Here is a 21,173-nt window from a genome sequence, read left to right as displayed (position 1 = left end):
CATATAGTTTACATTCCTCTTGTTTCAATGCTGTAAAGGTACCCCCCTCAAGGGGAGACATTCAGTTTAGACATTCAGCAGAACATGAAGTAACTCACATCTGGCAGCTACATGTAGTCAAAATTCCATTCCCAAGCCTCCATAGATAAGCAGAAGGCTAGAAATGGGGCTTCAACTCACCCAGCAGATCCAACTTACCAGTAAAGGTGTGTCCTAAGGAAAAGATTCTGCTCTTATTAAGAAGCTTGGACTGTGTAAACAAGATTGTGCTCTTCACAGTTACCCTTTTTTGAGGCACAGCTTTATGGATTTCACATGCTCAGCTGCTGTTCAGCACTGATTTGCTGTTTACATCAGAGTTTCAAACAGACAAGCCAGGGCTCTGATCTTTATTTCTGCCTACAGGTGCATGATAGCTGTAGTGCTCTAATTGTCTAATGGCAGCAGTGTAACAGGGACTCTGGCTGGAGTCAGCAGCAGCTGTACAATCATAGGGATGATCAGTGGGTCAGGACACAGGTAGTGGGCATATGGAGTTCATTGCCTCCAAGGTCTGTTTCAAGTCAGGGCTAGGTTAGTTGTGACAGTTGCCATGCAATGGCATGTTGGTGCTTTATGTGAAAGGAAATAGTTGCCTTCACAACAGCTTTTAGTAGGCAATATTGTAAATGATATCAATTTGTGCTCTCGGAGGAAACTTCAGCAGAATGACCAAGCATTTAATTAGCATTCATGAACCACTACTTTCACCATCCAATGCTTGTATTTGCCAATGAGACACTGCAAGTTCTGCTTCTTGGAAAATGTTTCTAATTAGCCCCAGCCTAAGAAACTTGCCTTCTACTTCTCTGATATTCTTAATTTTGGAAAAAAATCACACTGATTTATTTTAAGGAAGAGAACAGTGAGTTTGGTTATCAGAGAGTTAGACATAGCTAGCAGCTCTGCTGGTAGGAGCCCTGTGTCTGCACAGGTAATGAAATGTAACACTAGTTAATTTCAATCGATGACAGAAACGTAATGAAAGAAAAGTGGATTTTAAACATAAAAATCAGAGTAGACCGTGCGTGAATAAAACAGCAACTATGGCAAAGTTTCCCTGTCCACTTCGAAAGTTCAACCTTAGTTTTTTGGATGTGAAACCATTGCTCACTGTGCTGTTTACTCCTGTATAACATCAGGGTAGCTCCTTAGGAAGCCTGTAGCTTACAAGTGCTATGTCTGTTAAATAGAGGCACCTGGATTTATTGTGCTAAGAGTTGTGAAAATGTAGTGATAGCATCTCAGGTCTGGCCATCTCATACTTTGATTGTTACCACAAAATGGAGGTGACTTTACTCCCAAATTAGGGACTTTGAGCATGGAGTAAGCATGTTAACTTGTGGTCCTTGGTCTCACGCACACATTGTATTCACTTTAACTGTCTTAGCCATCCTTGGAAAAAATTTCCCACTACCTGGATGGAGCGAAGGACTTTGAATTACATATGCTGCAGTTACTGTTTTCAGTCTGAAGTTCACTCTGGCTGGTGACTCCTCAGAAGAGCCACCAACAGCTTCCCCAGTTCTTTACCATTAACAAGCTTTGATAGGGCCTTGTCACTGCGTGCCCTTGTCTCAGCTTGTGTAGATCACTGACAGTCACTGGCTCCTGTATTGGAATCACAGAACTGGCTTGTGCAATGGACTGTGAAACACAGCTGCCAAGGTATGTCGTGCTTTGTTTTCTGCTTTCCCTGCTCTGGAACATGGCAAAGGTTAAGCATTCAGGCTTGGTCACAGCTAGATTTTGACAGAAAGCATCTGCTAGCCCTGCAAAACTTGAGTTTCACTGTCTTCTACTCTGATTTTGCTAGGTTAATGGTAAAATTAAAAATCCTTTGTAACACCGCAACTTTGAAGGATCCATAACTTACAGACCAAAAGCTTTCTGCTCTTTTAGAGAAGAGATGACCACACTGCTGCAGGGGTGCCATGGGGCAGGCTTCTCTACCACATATGTGTGAGGAGGAGAGGAGAAGAAGGATTTATTTCTGCCTTGTATTAAGGAGAAAGGTTGACTATTTTTAGTGAGATTTGTTCCTTCTGCTTTACTTTGATTTCTTCAGATTGATATATCCCTGCAACAAGTTTCACTGCAGTTTAAAATCTAAATACCTCTGAATTGCACAGGATTTGTCTTGAAATCTGTTCTAGTCAGGCAAAAATAGGACAATTTTAATTTGTCTCAATGTGGATAAAAAAACTACAGAGATACAAATAAAAACTCTGGGGTACAGTCACGGCTTCCCAGGGTTTGTTTGCTCCCTTCCCCATGGGAGAGCAAACTCTAACAATGCCCTCAGTATCAAAGTTCTCAAGGCAAGTAGCTTCTGAGAGTGCAGCTCAGTGGGGACTCAAATAATTTCCATTTTTTTGGCTGAACAGCTACAATTTTGGCATGTGTGGGAAGGAGCAGGGAAGGCGCAGAAATGCGGATATCCCTGTGCCATAGGATGGAGCCACATGGGTGAGGCAGAGCTGGAGAGGCTGCATTCCCATGCAGATAACCAGGCAAGCCAGGAAAGAACCTGGCGAGATCCCTCTGATCTGACAAAAATTGATCATGACCAATATGTTTCTGTGTATATTTCTGTATCAGCAAATTAAGATTAGATGATGAAACACTGCTTTGCTGGAAGATGATGGATCTCTTCCTATGTTCCTAAAAGCAGTTTCTTCAGGAGTCTTAATATTAAAATATTGGTGTTCAAAATTCCAATTACAGTTCTTATATCATGGAATGGAAAATTCCTGAGTAAGATCTATAGCTGTCATATGCCCCCTTTCCCCTTCCCCCTCCCCTCAAAAAAAAAGAAAAAAGAAAAAAGGAGTAGAGTGGATGATGCAGAGGGGCAAAAATGTCAACATATCACTGTAGCCTAAGTAAGGACTATGCCTTGTGAGCATGAGAGGTACTCATAATGTAAGAAAAGTAGTTGTGGCAGTCAGCCAAAGCCAGCCTTTTCCAAAATGCTGCAGTTTGAGAGAGACTCTGCTCGACTGAATCTCTGCTTGCTCCAGCATTCGGAGACAGCCCATAGAGCAGCATAGGATGTGTCCAAACACTCTTAGGCCCTTAAAGGTGTTGTTTCTTATATTGCAAATATGCACTCTGCGTTAATGAAAAAGCCTCTTGTAGTTCTGCTTTGCTTTTTAAAAATTCGTAGGCAAACTTCTTATGTGTTTACTTGCAGCCCTGTAATAAGGTGGTGACTATGTTTGAATTTCATAGTGCTTTTTGCTGTCTCAGAACAGCATGGGGTTCTGAGAAAAGATGTTTCTATTTCCCTGATTCTGAGATGTGTTGGTTTTGGGGTAACCTGTTGATGGGCTGAATCAATCTCTTATGTGGTAGGGAGACTACCTTTTCTGAGCTCTTCACCTGGTAGGTCATCCTCACAGCGGGCAGGGTAAAACTGATGGCAAGACTGAAGGTGGGAAAAGAGTGTTGGCCCAGGATAGACCAGAAGTGATTGTGGAAAAGAAGATCCATTCCACAGCACGGGATGTGGTTTGCTTTCAAGGAATTATCACTGGTAGTATCACTAATGTGATACTTGGCCCAAGACACCAAGTGCACGTGGCACTGTAGTGCATAAATAAATAGGACTCCTGAGAACAATGATAGTATAACTCAGGGTTAGACTGATTTAAATGTACAGGAATCTAGTCCTGATCCAAGAGAGAGAACTGGGAGGAGCATAAAGGGTGGAGATTTGCAGATTAGAGAATGTAATGCTCCTTCCTGCTTTTAATCTGGGAAATAAAAATTAAATTTGCTTGGGTAATGTTTAAATATTTTTCCTAGTTTTTAAATCTAGGTAGTTTTATTTGAATTTTATGTGAGTTTAGAAGCAATATCAGTATCATGCATAATTCAGTAATTCACATGTTCTGGTCTGTTTTTCAAACAGCTCACTGCTCATGCAAATTCATCTGCCCCTTGAAGTCTGTTAGGAGCTCTGGTATGATAATTAACTTTTTATTTTTTTATTTTTTATTTTTTATTTTTTATTTTTTTTTATGTCCACAAGCTTCAAATGTATGTGTCATTGGATTCAATCTTTGCATCTGTGCAACAGCAGAGCAGGATAATTCTGCCAAAGCCAGAGTTGCCAGACTCCATGAGGAGTGTGAGATCAGGCTTTCTATATTTCAGTAAGGATGGTATTACATATATATGAATAGTAGCTGTAGAGAGAAATGCATTTTCATTATTTTATGTGATGTCAGTAATATGGAATATGAATTGCCTACAATTATTCAGGTTGAGGTTTGAAAAAAATTTAGTGTTCTCAGCACAGATGGAAAATTAGGACTTTGTTACTGCCGCTTTTGAAGTTAATGGATATTTTGTGATTGAATTTTAATGAGCATAGGATCCAACTCATAGTTATTAAACTGTAAGCCCTTGTTGCCTGACAATACTCAGATAACCTGCATTTGCCTAGTGCATTTGGTCTTGTGACCAGTGAAAACCAGAAAAGGCACACCCCAGATCTCTATACAGTAGGACCAGCTCAGCATACTTATATGGCTGTAGTGTAAATCATTTTCAGACAAAAATGGTTATTTGCTTCAAAGATTTCAGAAAACATCTGGCATCTCCAGAATCCCATAAATACAAAACTGGAAACATCTCCTAGTATTTTCAGTGAAACAGAATAGAAAAATGCAACGTGTCTGCATCCCTAAAAAAGTAGGTGAGAACATCAGTCTGAATGAGAGAGGGAAGGGAGCTGTGTGGTTTTTACTCTCTGAAGTGTGGTTTTTACTCTCTGAAGTGCAAGATTCATGAGTGACATAGCTGTGAGTTATGCAGAATATCCTATAGTGCCTGTAAGAACTGCTTCTTTTGTTAAGGATGTTATGTATTACCCTGAAAAGAGTCATCCAAATGGGTACCAGAAGAGCACAAAGCTGACGTGTCCTTTTATTCCTTTGCCTTGTGTCTAGCACTAGTTCAATGTAATAAATCACTCTTTTAAGTATATTTTTTGTAGCCTTGCAGGTCGCTCCTTACATGTTACTAAACCACACTGTAAATAATATCACTCTTTCCAAATAAGTTGGTTCTTTAGATCCCACCATGCTCCTTCACAGTGTTTTAAAACTCTTCTGCTGTCTCATATTGTCATTTCTGCTGTATAAAAGCTAGAGTTGATGGGCACCAACCTTTTAGGCTACGGCTGCATCTGCCTGGATGTGGCACAGTCCTCACACTAGTAGCAGTCAGTGGAAAGAAGTTTTCTCCTTGCTGGTCCAGCACCTTCCTTTTCTATTTCCACATGGAGAAGCAGTGATATGCTGAGGGAAAAGCAAAGCTATGGACGCCACTGGGGGCTGCTAAATGACATTTAGTACAAAACATGGAAATCTCTCTTGCTCAAAGGATTTCCATCTACTTGTGAGAGTCCCACAGGTCTGTGTGAAATTTGCAAAAGATAATTTTAAGCAGAAAGCTGAAGGTTGAGAGCCTAAAATGTCATCAAGTTTAAATATGGAAAGGCTTATTCTTTATGGCTCTGATGGAGGAAAATACTTGTTCTTAAAGTCTGTGAGACAAATAGTACTTAGTTTTAAACATTTGAATTCTTTTTGGCTTTAACTGTCATGACACCAAGAACCGATGGTGCTGCTGATGGACTCCATGTAACACAGTGAACTTACACTTTAACAACATAGTTTCCAGGTTCTCATTCACAGTTTAAATATAGGTTTTGCAGAATTCCGTAAAACCACTGGTATTTTTTTGCATGAGGTATAAAATACAGAAGTAAGTTTCATAGAAATGTTATTTTTCCATTGTCTTGTAATTTATGTACAAATGTGATGAAGAGCCTAGAACATTTGTTGCATAAACAAGAAATCTATTGATAGAAAAGTTTTGTTTTGTTTTGTAGAATTGATCAAAACACATGTATTTCACAAAATGAAGCAACTGAGCAACTATGCAGCTCAAGTGAGGTAAGTGTGACCAGAAATGGAAATACGGTGTTAAAATTTTGAATTAAATGAGATTTTTTTCAGCACTTGGAATAATACAATCACTTGAGAATTCTAGGTTATCTTTTTAATGAATCATTTCAGCCATGTTTTTGAGGACAGGTGCAAAAATGTGATGTGAGACTGCTGTAATGGTTTTAAAGTCAGACTTTTAAACTAAGTAAACTGCGCTATATTTTATTTGTGACCAGAAAAGAATTAAACATTCAATACTGACTAAGTGAAATGCCATCTTGCAAGAAGATTTGATTTTTTTCCTCATATTACAGCTTAAATCAATTATGTTTTGTTTAAAAATAAGGACGTCTCAAAGGTTGCTGCATCCTACATAAATAAACCATGAACAGGACAATGTAGTCTGAAAAGTGCTTTTGTCAGAGAGTAGGAGGGGAGAGTTGGAGTGAAGAGAGGAAGCACGGAAAGCCAAATAACACCTGTGATGCTTGAAACAAGAGCTGTTTTCACAGCGATTATGGCAGGAGCACTCATGAGTAGAAGACAAAGAAGCTGTTTCTGAGACCAAGTCAAACAGTGGATGAGTCTGAGATAGGCTGTCACAGTCAAAGCAGTACAGAGGAGGCCAAAAGCAAGCTGTGCAGTTACTCAAAGTAGGAAACATTATAAAGCATTTTCCATGAGTCAGGGTAGCTGTACACTAGCAGATATAAGCTTAATTCTGCAAGAGCGGTGAATGTGCTGGGATGTAAACAAGGACCAGATGATATTTTAAAGTGTAGCCTAAGAAGACAACATCTTAAGCAGATGGGGGCAGATGTGCTGGGGAAGAATTGGGTGTAAAAGGAAATCTACTGCTGCCAAAGCATAGAATACCAGCTTTGTTTCTGTAATGTGCCTGAATTTCATTAGGAGAAAACTACCTGCATCCTTTTAAAGGAATTCAGATAAAAAATGCTGTAATTATTTCCTCTGCATTTGTGTCTTTTGCATTGCTGTGCAGCTCACTGTTGAAAATCCCAATAATAACTGGGAGGGCCCTTTCTCTGACAAGTGTAAGGGAGAATTCTCAGCCCTGGTCTAGCCAGTTAAGGCTCTGGGAAAAATCACTGTTATCGTTTCTTCTGAGAAGCTCCACTGCAAATATCACCAGTTTCCACAGCTAGAATCATAGAAAATCCCAAGTCAGGACCCACAGAGATCATCGAGTCCACTCTTGTCTTCACACAAGATTTAAATATCAAGATTTTAAATTCTTGCAAAGGATCACTCCATGGTAAATATTATAGTAAATAATAAAAAAAAAAAAGTTAAAAAAACCCTAAAATAGTAAAGAAAAATATTAAAACAGATAATTAGTTCAAAAATTAAAATGAGTTGCAAATCATTTGTGGGGAATGAGCCACAGCCACACTGTGGTGCTAACTTTCTTTGCAAAATCTTATATTGCTGTATATCTCAGGTCTCCTGCAAGCCTAAATGGAAAGGCATTATTACAAAATAAATTCCCTTCTTGAATTAGAGAAAGCGCTGTCTCTCCTCACTAGTCACTGGCGACATTATACAGACCCAGGGTATATCTTGTTCTATCTTACTGTTGCTTGTTTGTTACCCATGAGGGAAGTTTTGAATTGAAAATGTCATTTGCCTCAAGATACAAGTATTGCCCTAGCAGATACCAAGGATTTATTTATGTTCACGTAAAATCTTGCCTATCTTGTTTTAACCTGAACCCTCAGATTAAAAGGCAAGGGAGATGCTTTTGTATGTCACTGTTCCAGCGCTGCTTTTAATTTCCTCACTGTGAAGAAATTGAACAGACTGATATTTACTCTGTTTCTTCTCTCTACGAGTCACTCCAAAGGCTATTAAATACTGAAAGCTTGGCTTGCTCTACTTCTCTACTCCAGCCGATGCCATAAATCCAGTAAATCCATCAGCAAACTGTATATAATCCAACAGCTGCCTTTCAGTCTTGGGGCAGGGGCAGGCCCAGGGGCAGGGTGCAACCATCCTCAGCAGTCAGAAAGACTGTGCATGGCTGAGCAGCTGAATTTGCACAGAAAGGACCAAGCATAGGCTTTGCTTCTCCCTGAGACCTGGGCAGGATCTATGTGAGTGGTAAACACATTCTCCTTCCCTTTCCTCAGTTCCTAAACATGTTATGCTTTTTCCTTCCCCAGAGATCAAAGGAAGCTGATTATAGTAATGCATTTTCAGGGAAAGAAGTATTTCTAACAGCAATGACTCTCAATCAGCCATCACATCCTTCTGCTCTATGCTGTGGGCTGATAAGCAGGTGCGGTGGTGCACAGCCCTTGGTGCAAAAAGGGAGATTCGTGAGGCGCCATTGGGCACGTTGCCTCCTTCTGGGCTGCAGCCACTGGGCATGCTGACCTACAGCATGTGGCTTTGATGCTGCCCAGCCTCACGCAGGGACCTCCAGCTGGAGAGACAGTTACTGATAACACCAACTGAAAAAAATACATAAACTATTTCAGAGGTCTTCCATTCCTTGCCAGAGCATTTTGGTGATAGATTGGGAGTATTTATTCATTCAGTGTCATGTTCTCCAGGGTGATAAAGCAGTGCAAGTACAGATGTGAACTATTTTTCTTTAGATGTAAGAAGTTATCTGTCATCTCTATAACTCCTCGCCCCAAGGCCTCAGCTCCTGGTTTTCAACAATCCCCTGGAAAGAGAGATGGCTGGGAGGGGTGGGCTCAGACTACAAGCTGACTTGTTTGTAAAGATGGTTTCTTTACTGCAGGTTGAACTTCTGCTGCCAATGGCTGTCCTTTTGTATTCTCTTTTTTTCCAGCAGCCAGGAGTGTGATACCTTCATGACTGTTCTCTTAAAGCAGGGGCAGGAGTTACAAGCAGGAAAGAAATGCCACACTGCACATTCTTCTGTTTTCCTTGGACTTGTAAAGTTCTTTATTTTTTCCATTATATTTGATTTGCAAAAATGCAGGATTTCATTTCTTCTTCTAGTGAAACTGGTATAGCTCAAGTTATCAGTTACTCCAAGGGGACGATAATAATGGCTATTCTAATTGCTTCTTTTTCAGACTTGCAAAGTACTGCACCTAAGAGGCAGTCATATATATCTTTTTTCCAAGGAAACATAAGGATCCATTCTAAATATTAATGCCCTCTTATTTACATTAGCATGAATCAAGAATTATTATGTGATACTAATGTTAAGCACCAGAATAACATTGGAATGAGCATAAAATTGGAAGGATTTGAACTGAGTTAATTAGCTGTTCTACTATGTGATAAATTACTTCAGTGATACTAGTCGTTCATGGGAGAATTTACCAGAAGTTATGATAGTACCTACCATGAACTAACACCTCCCTCTTTCTTTGTATCTTGTAGCTGTCCATATTTGCTTCTAACGTGGTCTGTAACACTTTTAAAACAGTCAGGAGCAGAGATGGCCTAGCTGGGCTCCAAAGGCAGGTGCTGGAACATGAGAGGTCTGTAAATAGGATGTACACGGGCTGGTTTATCTCCAGACTGGGTGTATTGCTGAGTGTGTGCCATGCAGGACTTTTACTTTCCTCCTTTCTCACCTGAGTTCTGCCAGCAGTTGGCCTGACCCCTGCAAGCACGAGGGTGGGTACATGACCTGCTGCCCTCTCGCAGAACATCCTCTTGCCCTGCGTGGGCTGCAGGTGTAGATGTGGGGACACTTTGCTCTGGCTACAGGGGAAGAGGGCCCAGGATGGTGGAATCCACCTGACAACTCTGGCTGCGCTGGTGCTTTGGGCAGCCCCCAGAGAGGCAGGGCATGCAGCAGGGGTGTCCCTGCCATTTAGTAGGATGCTCTTGTTGCCTGTGAGTCTGTGACATGAGGTAGCTTTCTGCTTGGCCTCTGCTTAAAACTGTCTCTTTGTGTGTGTTCCCACAAATGTTTGGTGGCTTTTCCTGTACGGTGAGCTTTGGTAGTACCAGTACTCAGCTGTGTTTTAAAAGTGAGATGAGGTTGATGGCATACTCCAGATTCATCATTTCCCTGGTAACATCAAAATGGTATAAGTTAGTTACTTATTTTCTTCCTACATCAAATCTCTGTCAAGGGCACATTCAAGAAATTACAGAAGGTATTTCTATTATTATTACATGAATTTTTTTAGTATTTGGCAGTGGCTGGAAATTTGCCGTCCACCCACTTTCCACAACTGGGTGAAAAATATCACAGAAAGTAACAGAATGCAAACTAGCAAGTGAATTACATTGCTGAAATTGTTGAAATTGGAAGTGTTTAACAAGTAATGTATAATAAGAAATTCAAATGAATATATTTTCTTGATCAGGGATTTTTCATTCAAATGCCAAAGTCTAAGAAGATTAGAGTTTTTTGTCAGTCGTTCACCTATATTCTTCTTACCAGGAGACTTAGAGACTGCTTTGAAAACTCTGGAAGGGTGCTTGTCTACACAGTCATTGCAACAAGATCTGTGCGGGGATCAGGAGAAGGGGGAATGGTTTCAAACCAAAGGAAGAGAGATTTAGATTAGATGTGAGGGGGAAGCTTTTTACTGAGAGTGGTGAGGTGAAGGAACAGGCTGCCCAGAGAGGTTGTAGGTGCCCCATCCCTGGAGGTGTTCAAGGCTGGGTTGGATGGGGCCCTGGGCAACCTAATCTAGTATGTGATCTAGTGGCTGGCAACACTGCCTGTGGCAGAGGGTTGGAAGCTGATGATCCTTGAGGTCCATTCTAATTCAAGCCATTTTATGATTCTTTGATCAGAGTCCTCCCTGGCCCGTAAATCAAATAATAACTGTAAAACACTGTCCATATGTTGTGATTCTGCAACCACAGTATTTAGCTGAGGTGAGAGGTGGTAGAAAATGAGGCCTGATATGTTGTGAAGACTCTTCACAAACCAGCACTATGAGTATCCCTTCAAGACAGCATCCTTATTTTCATGGGGAAAATACACTTTTTGCTCTTTCAAAACTATTTTGAGGTATCTCTGAAAAAGCTACTTTCTATTCCCTTTTCACTGCCTGAATTCTATGTAAGGAACAAAAAAATCAAGGCTGAAAGTCTTCCCTGCTGTTCCCTGTCAAATTCACTTGCCTTTTTTTTTTTAGCCAAAAATACTGCCACCCTTGAACTTATAAAAGTGCTCTATTAAGATTAAATAGTAATGTGCAGATGAATTAAGCTACTCTAATAAATAAATTCACTATTTCATTAAATTAATACATTAATTTCAGATCTTTGATGCAGTAGAGAAAGTACCTTTTTAGGGTATAAACTCAAGGAATTTCTTTGTATTGTAACTCATTTCTTTCAGAAAATGCTCTTTGTAAGTATGTTCTATGTGGGCAGTTTAACATGTTATGTATATTCTGAATGCATCAGCTGTGTGATTATTAAAACAGCTGTATGTGTTTTTGTTTTATGCTGCAAGTTCTATTTCCCTTGAGAAAGGGAAGCTGAATACATTTAGTATCAATAGTGACTCACTTCACCCAGCTGAATGGTGATTAGGGCTTTTACAGCATTTGCATCATAGCAAGATGCTTGTGTCAGATTGTACAGCTGAGTATTGCATGCAGCATTGAAGATTAAAATGAGAAATGGACCAAACATGACAGTGTAGCTGGGAGTGATGTTATAGGTAACTAGCCTTGTCCCCATTGATTTGTCTGCAGTAAGTGACAACAATCTGTTAATTTTGCCTTTGCAGCAGATAGGAAATGATCTGGTTGCCTTGCAGAAGCAGCAGCCACGTACATAAAAGCGATGTCTACATAAGGAACTATCTCTAAAAAAGCCAATTAAATAATATCTCTTCCAAGAATCCCATGAGGCAGCGTGTTCTCAGTAACTCTTTGTTCACTGCTGTGTAGTGCACAATAGGCTGAAGAGGGAGACTTTTTTTTTCATGAATGGTAAACTGGGAGGGACATAATGTCATCAGATCGTGATGTCAGCCCAATGAATGAATTACTTACTTAGTGTATTGCTTCAGGACCAAGAAAAAAGGGACACCATCTCAGTTTGGCTTCCTAGAATAAATTGTCTTTTGCTGACGATGTCATCTTTCCCACGTGTCATGAATAATCCATTTAAATTGGGACTTAAATAACCAGAAGTGAAGAAACTCATGGAATAGTGCATGTTTGTTCTTTTGTACATCTTCAGAGCTGCTAGTGGAACACCCCTTTGCAGGCGCTCCTAATGGGCTCAGTGAGTTGAAGAGCTATCGCTGTATTCTGTTGCTCTCTATCTAGCCAAATGTTCTGCTTTTGTCTGCAGAATTCTTTGTTGAAGCTACAAGCCCTCGAAACCGATCTGTGCTCTGCATTTCTGCCAACCCAGGAGGAAACTCCCCAGCTGCCGGCACCCAAGGATCCAGCCCCTTCATCAGTCCAAACCAATGTGCAAGCTGATGGGGCCAGTAGTGGAGGTAAGGGATCGTGTCATGATGTGCTCTCATTTGCAATTATAAAACAGCCTTGTGACTTGCAGTCTAATCTCAGATTTGCAGTCCTCTGGGAAACAGTGCCGAGCTGATGCAAAGCACCATTTCCTGATGCAAATGCTAATGTAAAAACGGGTGATACATGTTAAAAGAGCACAAATAAATGGCTATAGCCTTCTGTCTTTCTGCAAGGGAATCTGACTTTTCAAATAGATTTTAAGAATCCTGATTCTTTTTAGTTTGTCTGTTATTTATTCAAATGAATTTATGCTTTTTGTTTCCTGTGTCTGTATTGTGTGAGATCATCTGCCATATCATGTAATTCTATTTTTGTCGTTCTCTTTGTCAGACCAGTATCACTTCATTTCTCCTATTATTGATTTTAGTTTAATGCATCAGCAGAGAGATAGTGAAGGTGAGTTTTACAGCATGTGCATTTTAATCATTCATGATTCTCTATTATTACTCATCTGGGCAAATTGTGGTGTGTTACCTCTCTCTCGTTCCTCAGTATGAAACCAGTCCTTGCAAATAAACAGCCCTAAGGCTCTGCACTATTTTTGTCAATTCATAGCTACTAGTCACTGGGTTGATAGTCGTGATGCTCAGGAGAGGAATCACAGTTCATGAAAAATAGGTCAAAGGCAATATGACTAATACATCTCACAGACAAGTGACACGAATACACAAGCACTTAAATTGTTGACCATATATGGTTCAAATTAAAGCAGATAGGTAAGTAATTGCTATGCAGTTGACATGTTATATCTGAATAAATGCTGGGTTCAGAATAACTTACTTCTAAAGCTGTTTGCTTAGAATTTTCAGCAAGAAATAACAGCAAGTTAAATACCTAAAAAGAGAACAAATTATAGCATTAATATGTACTTGAGTTTGATGTTTGTATTGGAAAAATAAATGAAATGATAAGTAGAATCCAAATTATTATAAAGCATACACACACAAGTATTGGATGATGTAGCATTCCTGCCATGCAGTCTAGAGCATGCTCTGTCACTCTGGCAGTTCAAACTTGTGCTTCAGTTAAAGTTCACTTATTTAAATGGATTTTAATGGACTCTCCATGCTAACACCTGTGCTGTGGGGGGTCAAATTTTCTTTATTGAGCTCCTATTTTTTATAGACAGAGCTTGTCTTAATTCTGTCTCTTAAATTACTAATGAAATCTGATTCATTCAGTTTAGGTACAGGTGTCACATGAGACTCTTGGCTTTTTCAGGTTGAATTTGGATGGAGGTCCAGAGATTTGCCCTAGGCTAGAAGCAGACTATTTAGGGGATGCACCATATTCACCATCATTCTAATTATTAGCCTTTGCTTAGCGAATCAGGCAACAGAAAAAAAAAGTACAATGTAGAAATATATTATTTTTAATATAAATATGCTTGTGTAATGTATTTTATAAAGTATATACATATGCATTTATATGTGTGGTTGAATGAAGCCCCAGCAGTTTGTTAAAAAGAGAGGCTACTCCCAGTGCAAATTTTAAGGGATCAGTGGTAAATCTTGTTGAGGCAAGTCAGCAGTTTCCATTTGGATATGGAAAAACTTGAATTAGAGCTGGCAAAATAAGTCCATAAAGAATTGCAAGGGGTTACTAAGCAAGATTTTTTAATGGGAAAAAAAGAAAAGTAGAAAGTAAGTTACAGTTCTTGGATATAAGTATACATGTGACTTGAGCAGAGAGCTGCTGCATTCACATATGTCACAAATGTTGACACACATTGAAACACATTAGAGTGTTCAATTGGAGTGTTAGTACTATCAGAGTATTTATTTTTATATATAACAGATGATGTATTATTATTTTACTTAAATTAAACACAGATATATGTATCAGACAATCTGTATTATATGATTGAAGTCCACATTATTAAGCTTACTGCCTATTATAGAGTACTAGATACTGGCTTTAAATCCTCTGGTGAGCACTTGCCCGTGGCAAGCTGGACTGAATAAATGACACAGAGCAGATGCATGCTAAGGGGCAACATATGAGCTTGGCTAGCTGTGGCTATGTTTCCTAGTTTGAGCAAAAATAGAGGCTGAAATTAGGTCAGACACATGTAGACACTGGGTTAGTATGTATGTTACTCATAAAATAACAGTGTCGTGTTTAGAATCTGCACAGGTCTTGAATCAGGACAACAGCCTTAAATATAATTAAAAGTGAAGCTGGCCATGTAAATGAATAAGTAGTCATGACTTTCATGACTTCTGGACTGTACACAGCAATTCAGTGCATCTGGTGTATGATACGGTTGGGTCTAAGACCTTTCATGTGGCCATAGAATGTGTAATAGAGAAGATTAATTGCCAGAAACTAACTGCACTTTTGTTTGCAGAACAGCTTTTATTCCAGTCTTTATGACTGTACATTGTCTGTGTAAATAACTTCCTCTGGCTGGTACAATATCATATCTATGCTTCACCCAGGTGCCTTTCTGGATCTCTCTTTGGGAAGATTTAAACCTCATACTCCGTTTAGAACTTCTGGGAGTTGCTCCCAAATCTTTAAGAGGTGAATTTTACCAACAGAGTAGGAAGTAATTAGAGGAAAGATGCTAGGTTAGAATTAATAATCACCCACACTGTCTTACTGCGATAAAATGCTCAATGTAATTATAATTGATGGTGCTGTTGAAGTAAATGAACTTACAGACACAAAAGTCACATGTAACTTTTGTATGATAGACTAAACTGTGATTATGCAGTATACAGTTAGACTTTTGTTGTCAGCAAAGCAAAAACAGTTGGATACTGTCCAACTATTTAAATTTAAACAATTATATTTTAGGCTATTCTATTACTTTTCAAATCAACAATTGATTTTTATGAAGAGTTCCACTTAGAACCAATGTGCCCCCAACATCCTAGTGCAGAAGTACAGATTTATAGCTCCAGAATCTATTGGGCAGAGGTGAAATAAAGTGTATTACAAAGGTTCCATTGAAATCCTGAAGGATATACCTACTCTCCGTAGGAGTATCGTGTCCTATGTAAATGGGTGAAAATGCAAAGAAAGTGAAGGTTAAAGAACTTTCCTAGATCTGCTAGCTTTCATGGGGAAAAAAATCACGTACAGTTGGTTTTTTTCTCTTCTTTTGTTTTTTTTTTTTTCTGTGCACTTTTATTAAATAAAAGTCTAAAAGGATTCTGCAAAATATATTAGAATGCATGTTATATTGCAGACATGATACTGACTTGAAATGGCATGCATGCTGCCTGAAAATAGCAAATGATGTGCATTCAAAGGCACATACAATGTATGTATACATGGCTTTATAGGATAAAATAACTTGGCTGAAACAAAGTGATAGGTACTGTGGAGATTAACACAGAGAAATCTGGGAAAGAACACACATTCTTTGCTTTAACACACACTTATTGTTTTTGGCGGAGAACTTAATAAAATGTGGGGTTTCTCCCTAGAAGCATAATCTGTTTTCAAGCACAGTCATCTGATAGTGAAAATATCAACTAGGCCAGATTATCTTCACCCATTTCACCCACTGAAGGTGAGGAAGAAGATTCAGTGGTTCTCCCCAGGAACATGCAAGGGAAGATGAACACTTGGCATTCCGTAGAAGTAGGCTCCATAACGTGCCCATCATTTTCCATGTTACTCATGAACACAATCAATTTGATATGGTTCAGCAGTTCCTAAGTTCTCAGAACAGAATAAATTATTCTGATTTCTAGCTTAATCATTTTTAAAAAACAAAGTTTATCTCTTGAGGCAGCTGAGGTGGTTTCCATTTACGGTCAAAGACAGTATTAACATAGTACTGTGAGTGTGACTCTTCCAAGGAGCAGTTACTGCATATTAATTTGAGTAACTACTGTGAATGTGATTGCTTATTATTTTTGTTTTCGTGTGTAGTGTTCTTTAGACTTGTATGCATGCAATCTCAAAACCTAATGCAATTAGGAAACTACAAACAACATTCAAGGTTCTTAGCATCAGGAAATACAATATTTGTGTTCTGCCTTTCCACTGACCAAAGGACAAAAATGCTACATCACAACATAAGTTTTGTTCTGTATATTTATCTTCTGCTTTGGGAACTCTCAAAAACAAATATTTATAAAAGTCTAATTAATGTTTCTCTTCTGGGAAACTGTCCATCTTTATATTATACTTCATAGTTAGAAAGCACCCGCTTTTTCCTGTGGTCCTCAAAGACACTGTATGTTAAGCCAGTAAGTGTCCTTTGTATTCTTTGTATTTTCTCACTCTTAGTATTATGTTCAAGGTACTCTGTTGAAACACTTGCTATGTTTACTTTGGGTACTTGCACTTTTAATCCTTCTATATGCACAGGTTACTGTTTATCTAAGTAGCTGTACCTAACGAATGACCTTCAAATACAGTGTTCTGTCTTTCTTTCTAGAGCCTTTACCAGCCCACAGAGGCTGGCAGAATGACATGGACAGCAGCCCACAAGAACATCGCTCCCTAGGAACCAGTCGACTGCTGTATCACATTACTGATGGAGACAATCCTCTTTTGTCGCCACGCTGCTCTATCTTTAGCCAAAGCCAGAGATTTAATCTAGACCCAGAATCTGCCCCTTCTCCACCGAGCGCTCAACCTTTCATGATGTAAGAAAGTATATTTAAATGTAACTGTATTTTAAATTCATTTTTAACAATGCATGATCTTTGACTCTTTTGGTCTCTCGGTTAGTCCTGTGTTATAAATAAGAAGATTTCATGTTGTAGTGTATTTTGGCATGGTTAATTTGAAATATAAGAAATGGGATCTAGCATTTTTCGCAAATAACTTAGTGTAACATTGTTTGAAGTCTTTGTTAATTACAGTTAAGTAGTGACAGATATAAAATTTAGTCAAGTAGCGATTCTGTTAAGTGAATGTAAAGTAGAGAGGGTTATTGAAGTACAAAAATTTACTAGATATGAGTGTCATAGAATATCTGAGCAATATGTGACCTCCAGAAATCAAGACATGAGTTTCAGTCAGAAACAACATCAACTGCATGTAAATAATCAATTCTGTTGACTTGTAATTATAAAAAATTACAAACATTTTTTGAAAAATATTCAGAAATTCAAAAATTAATTAGAGAAAGTAGTATTTAAAACATATTAGCATATTGTGTGAGTACCCTCAAGGAAAAACAATTATTTCATGCTAGCTTTATAAAACTAAACTCTCTCTAACCTGTGAAAGAACCTATGTGTAGATTCTGATGTGCTAAGAAAATGTTAAGTGTGTCTGAAAAAAGACACAGAGCATTTTGGCCATTTTTATAGAGCTACTATGCTTTTGGCTTTTGCAGACCAAGAAGTTCTTCTAGATGTAATTGTGAAGAGTGCAAAGAACCCCAAACAGTAGCACAACTTACCAAGCATCTTCAGAGTCTCAAGAGAAAAATTAGGAAGTATGAAGAAAAGTTTGAGCAAGAAAAAAAATACCTGGTAAGAAAATCACTGAGTAGATAAAGGGAAATACTGCAAAAGGCAGGGAGAAATCCCAGCGTGTTTGGAATTATGCACAACAGTAAGATAAAAGGTATTTTTGGTAAAATGGGAAAATTATCAGTGAAGGAATATATTTTATCATCTTTCTGTGTATTCAGTAGCTCTGAGACAAATTTGTGATTTCTTTGTATTACCTTTATTACAAAACAGGCATCTTCTACATGTGTGAGAAGCATGAGTCACTTAAACATAGCTGATAGGCTTACAAATTAAAGTGATTCAGAAGATGAAAAGCCAATTATTTACTTCATGGTTAAGTCATTTGCTTGGAAATTATCATTCGGCCTTCTTTTACAAAGATTCCTTTAAACTTCCAAAACATAGAGCTCTATAGAAGCTGATGGAAGAAATAAAAGAAATATCAATTGTGATGTGTTGCTGATGGGGCGACGCTGGAGACTATGCAGTGTATGCAAGACCATTGCTCATTATCAAGCTAGTTTGTTTAATGTGAACAAGGTAGTGTAAACACAAAACATCACAATGCTAAGGTCGTGTCCAGTATGAAACAGGGAAATTTGTGTTATGACTGTGCTAAAATTAAAAATTGAACAAATTGTAATACTACTTTGTGATCTCATCAGTGACTGCAAACCTAAACGTATGTCAGTGAATTGTCCTATCCTATGGTCATTAGGTACCATAATGTGAGTAAAATTTCATTAACAGTCATCGTGCTGTGAGCAGCAAAGAAATTATTTCAAAGGTTTTATTTTGCAAAACAGTTTTATAACATAAAATACCTGAATTTCAATGTTTCAGTGTAAATTAATTTTAATTATTAATTTGATTTGCAATTTCTAAATGTGAAGTAAGAACTGTTGTAACTGTTGCATAGGATTTTTTTTCCAACTAGTTAAACAGTTCAGCTGAAACATTTGAAGTGCTGTTTCCCAAAAGAATTATTGTTGTAAAGGAAGTAAGGCTTATCCCTACAAGGGTAGAGTGCATCAGTTGGCATCCTACATCCTGCAGCAGGTTTCTCCTTAGGGAAGTGACAAACATCAGGCATTTTATCAGTCCTCTTGAAGTAATTGAAATTACTTACCCAATTAGTCAAGGATTTAAATTTTTTTTTTTAGGATCAGAACCAAAATACTCAGACCCATGTAGCACTGTGCCACTTTGAGGAGAGATAAACCACAATAAGCTTGTATTGAGATCAAGCCAAATGGTCTGTGTGACACTGTATCTGGAAATATGCACATGATAGCTGGAAATGTGGACATCTGTAGCATTCTATGAGTGTTTCTATCTCTTCAGACCTTTTTATTTTTTTCTGTACTGTTTAATTCTCAATTCCTCCTTTTTTTCCTCCTTCCTTTGTACTTCATATTCAGCCCTCACATGGTGACAAGACTTCCAATCCTGAAGTTCTAAAATGGATGAATGATTTGGCCAAAGGTCGTAAGCAGCTCAAAGGTACATAATAGTGTGTTATTTCAATTTAATGCTAAAGCATTTCAAAGCAGCACGAGTGTACCTGGAATATTTCACAATTAGTTCTCCATTCTTGGTGCTCTGCTTGTTTTTCTCTAGTGCATGACAATAAATCTTCTAATAACAACAAAGATATTAGGTGACATGACTTGCCTTGATTCCTGACAACAAGGATCAAAGTCAATTTGCTATCATAACAAGGCAAAAAGGGGAAGGGGTAAAAGACATCATCCGTCTGTATAATCAATGAAAGTTATATAAAGGAATATTATATAATTTAATGATATTAAGATGTTATAAAAATGAAATACGCAAGAGAATTAGGCACAGTAAGACAATCACAGTGAGACAAAGAGAATAAATAGGAGGCTTACCCGTATCATAGGCTCATTCAGGAAACTCCAGTGGATTAGATCTTCCAGAAAGAGAAAGAGAGATCCTTCCCTACTGGTAGTCAGCTCTTAAATGGGTCTAGGAGAGGTGGAGCCAGGCTACACCCCTTCCTGCAGCACAGGTGAATTGCTTTCACCTGTGCTCCCAGGGCTGATTCATTGCTCGCCTCAGGTGATTAATCAGAGGTTCAGGCTGTGACTCAGCAGTTCCCATACACCATCCTTCATAAATACCAACATTCATATAAAAGGCAATGTTATTTGAAGTATTTTCTGAGTGTGTGTTGGCTGGTCTAATATAACTAGAATTAATGTCAAATAATAAACTACAAAGCTAAAAGTTTCTTAGTAATAGTACTGACTGAGGTTGTGCTTCTCTAAAGCCTTTATTTATTTGATTGTAGAAAGAGATCTTTCCCTGATATTTGATTTGGTCTTGGGGGTCACATTTTGCCCTGACTGTCCACATACAGCTCTGTGAACATCTGTGGGTATATCACATGCTTACCTTTGGGGAGAATGTAACCAGGATTGATTAATTTTTATTTTCTTAAAGATATTCATAAATTATCTAAAAGTTCTTTTTCATAGATGGACTCACATTAATAATTAAATCCTATTGTTATATTTTACATCTCATTTGGATAGAGAAGGTGTTATTGTGGTAAAGAATTAAAAACTCATCTTTCAGTAATTTCTTCTGGAAAGTTTTCCATTAAATACTAGACCCTGCACATGGTCTTGCACCAGAAGTCCTAAACAGCTGCACTATAATAATTGCATGTGGGAAGTCAGGATGCTTTTTTCTTATAGCATCACAGGAAATCTGTTAGCAAATATTTCTCACCTATTTACAAGCAAATAATTTACCTTTCAGAGCTGAAACTGAGAATGTCTGAAGAGCAAAACTGTACCTCCAGAGCATCCCAAAGAAAGGATAGTAGTGAAAGTACTGGGACCCCCATAGAGACTAGGACACAGGAGGCCACAAGCATGGAACCAGCTCCTTCAGCAGAAGAAACCGTGGATAGTGTATTGAGACAATTAAAGGAGAAAAGACAACACTTCAATGTTCCTGAGACTATTAAGGTATTTAACAAATCCGGTTGTCTCTTACAGTACTTCATCATCTGAAGCAGATATTAGTTGCTGGATGGGTATGCAACCTGTGCCCTCAGGCACTGCAAGGCATTTTCTCTCTAACTGCACTAGTGCAGTTTTCCAAAGTGATTTTTCTGTGAAGAGTTGCACAGACAATGAGGTGAAGAAGTTTTTTTCAAGTAGTGCCAAACACTTTTTGCTTAGAGATGGTTGTAAAAAATCATATGCCAGACTTGCCTACTTGAGGTCGTGTGCATGTGA

The 21,173-nt window shown here is 38.4% G+C and overlaps 1 protein-coding gene across 1 annotated transcript in view; it reads left to right on the top strand.

The window, feature by feature from the left end:
- The window catches only part of FAM13C (family with sequence similarity 13 member C), a 43,949-nt gene that overhangs the window by 12,088 nt on the left and 10,688 nt on the right, over positions 1-21,173 (top strand). The window contains exons 4-9 of the mRNA XM_090144832.1: positions 5,945-6,008; positions 12,285-12,435; positions 16,869-17,079; positions 17,778-17,916; positions 19,320-19,401; positions 20,689-20,900. Of these exons, the coding sequence (XP_090000958.1) occupies positions 5,945-6,008; positions 12,285-12,435; positions 16,869-17,079; positions 17,778-17,916; positions 19,320-19,401; positions 20,689-20,900 (859 nt within the window). The remainder of the gene's footprint in view (positions 1-5,944; positions 6,009-12,284; positions 12,436-16,868; positions 17,080-17,777; positions 17,917-19,319; positions 19,402-20,688; positions 20,901-21,173) is intronic.

This window comes from Phasianus colchicus, chromosome 8, assembly GCF_987193195.1.
Source record: "Phasianus colchicus chromosome 8, bPhaCol1.hap1.1, whole genome shotgun sequence".
Lineage (NCBI taxonomy): Eukaryota > Metazoa > Chordata > Aves > Galliformes > Phasianidae > Phasianus > Phasianus colchicus.
The sequence above is the reverse complement of the archived record's forward strand: the minus strand, read 5'-3'. Positions and strand labels throughout refer to the sequence as shown.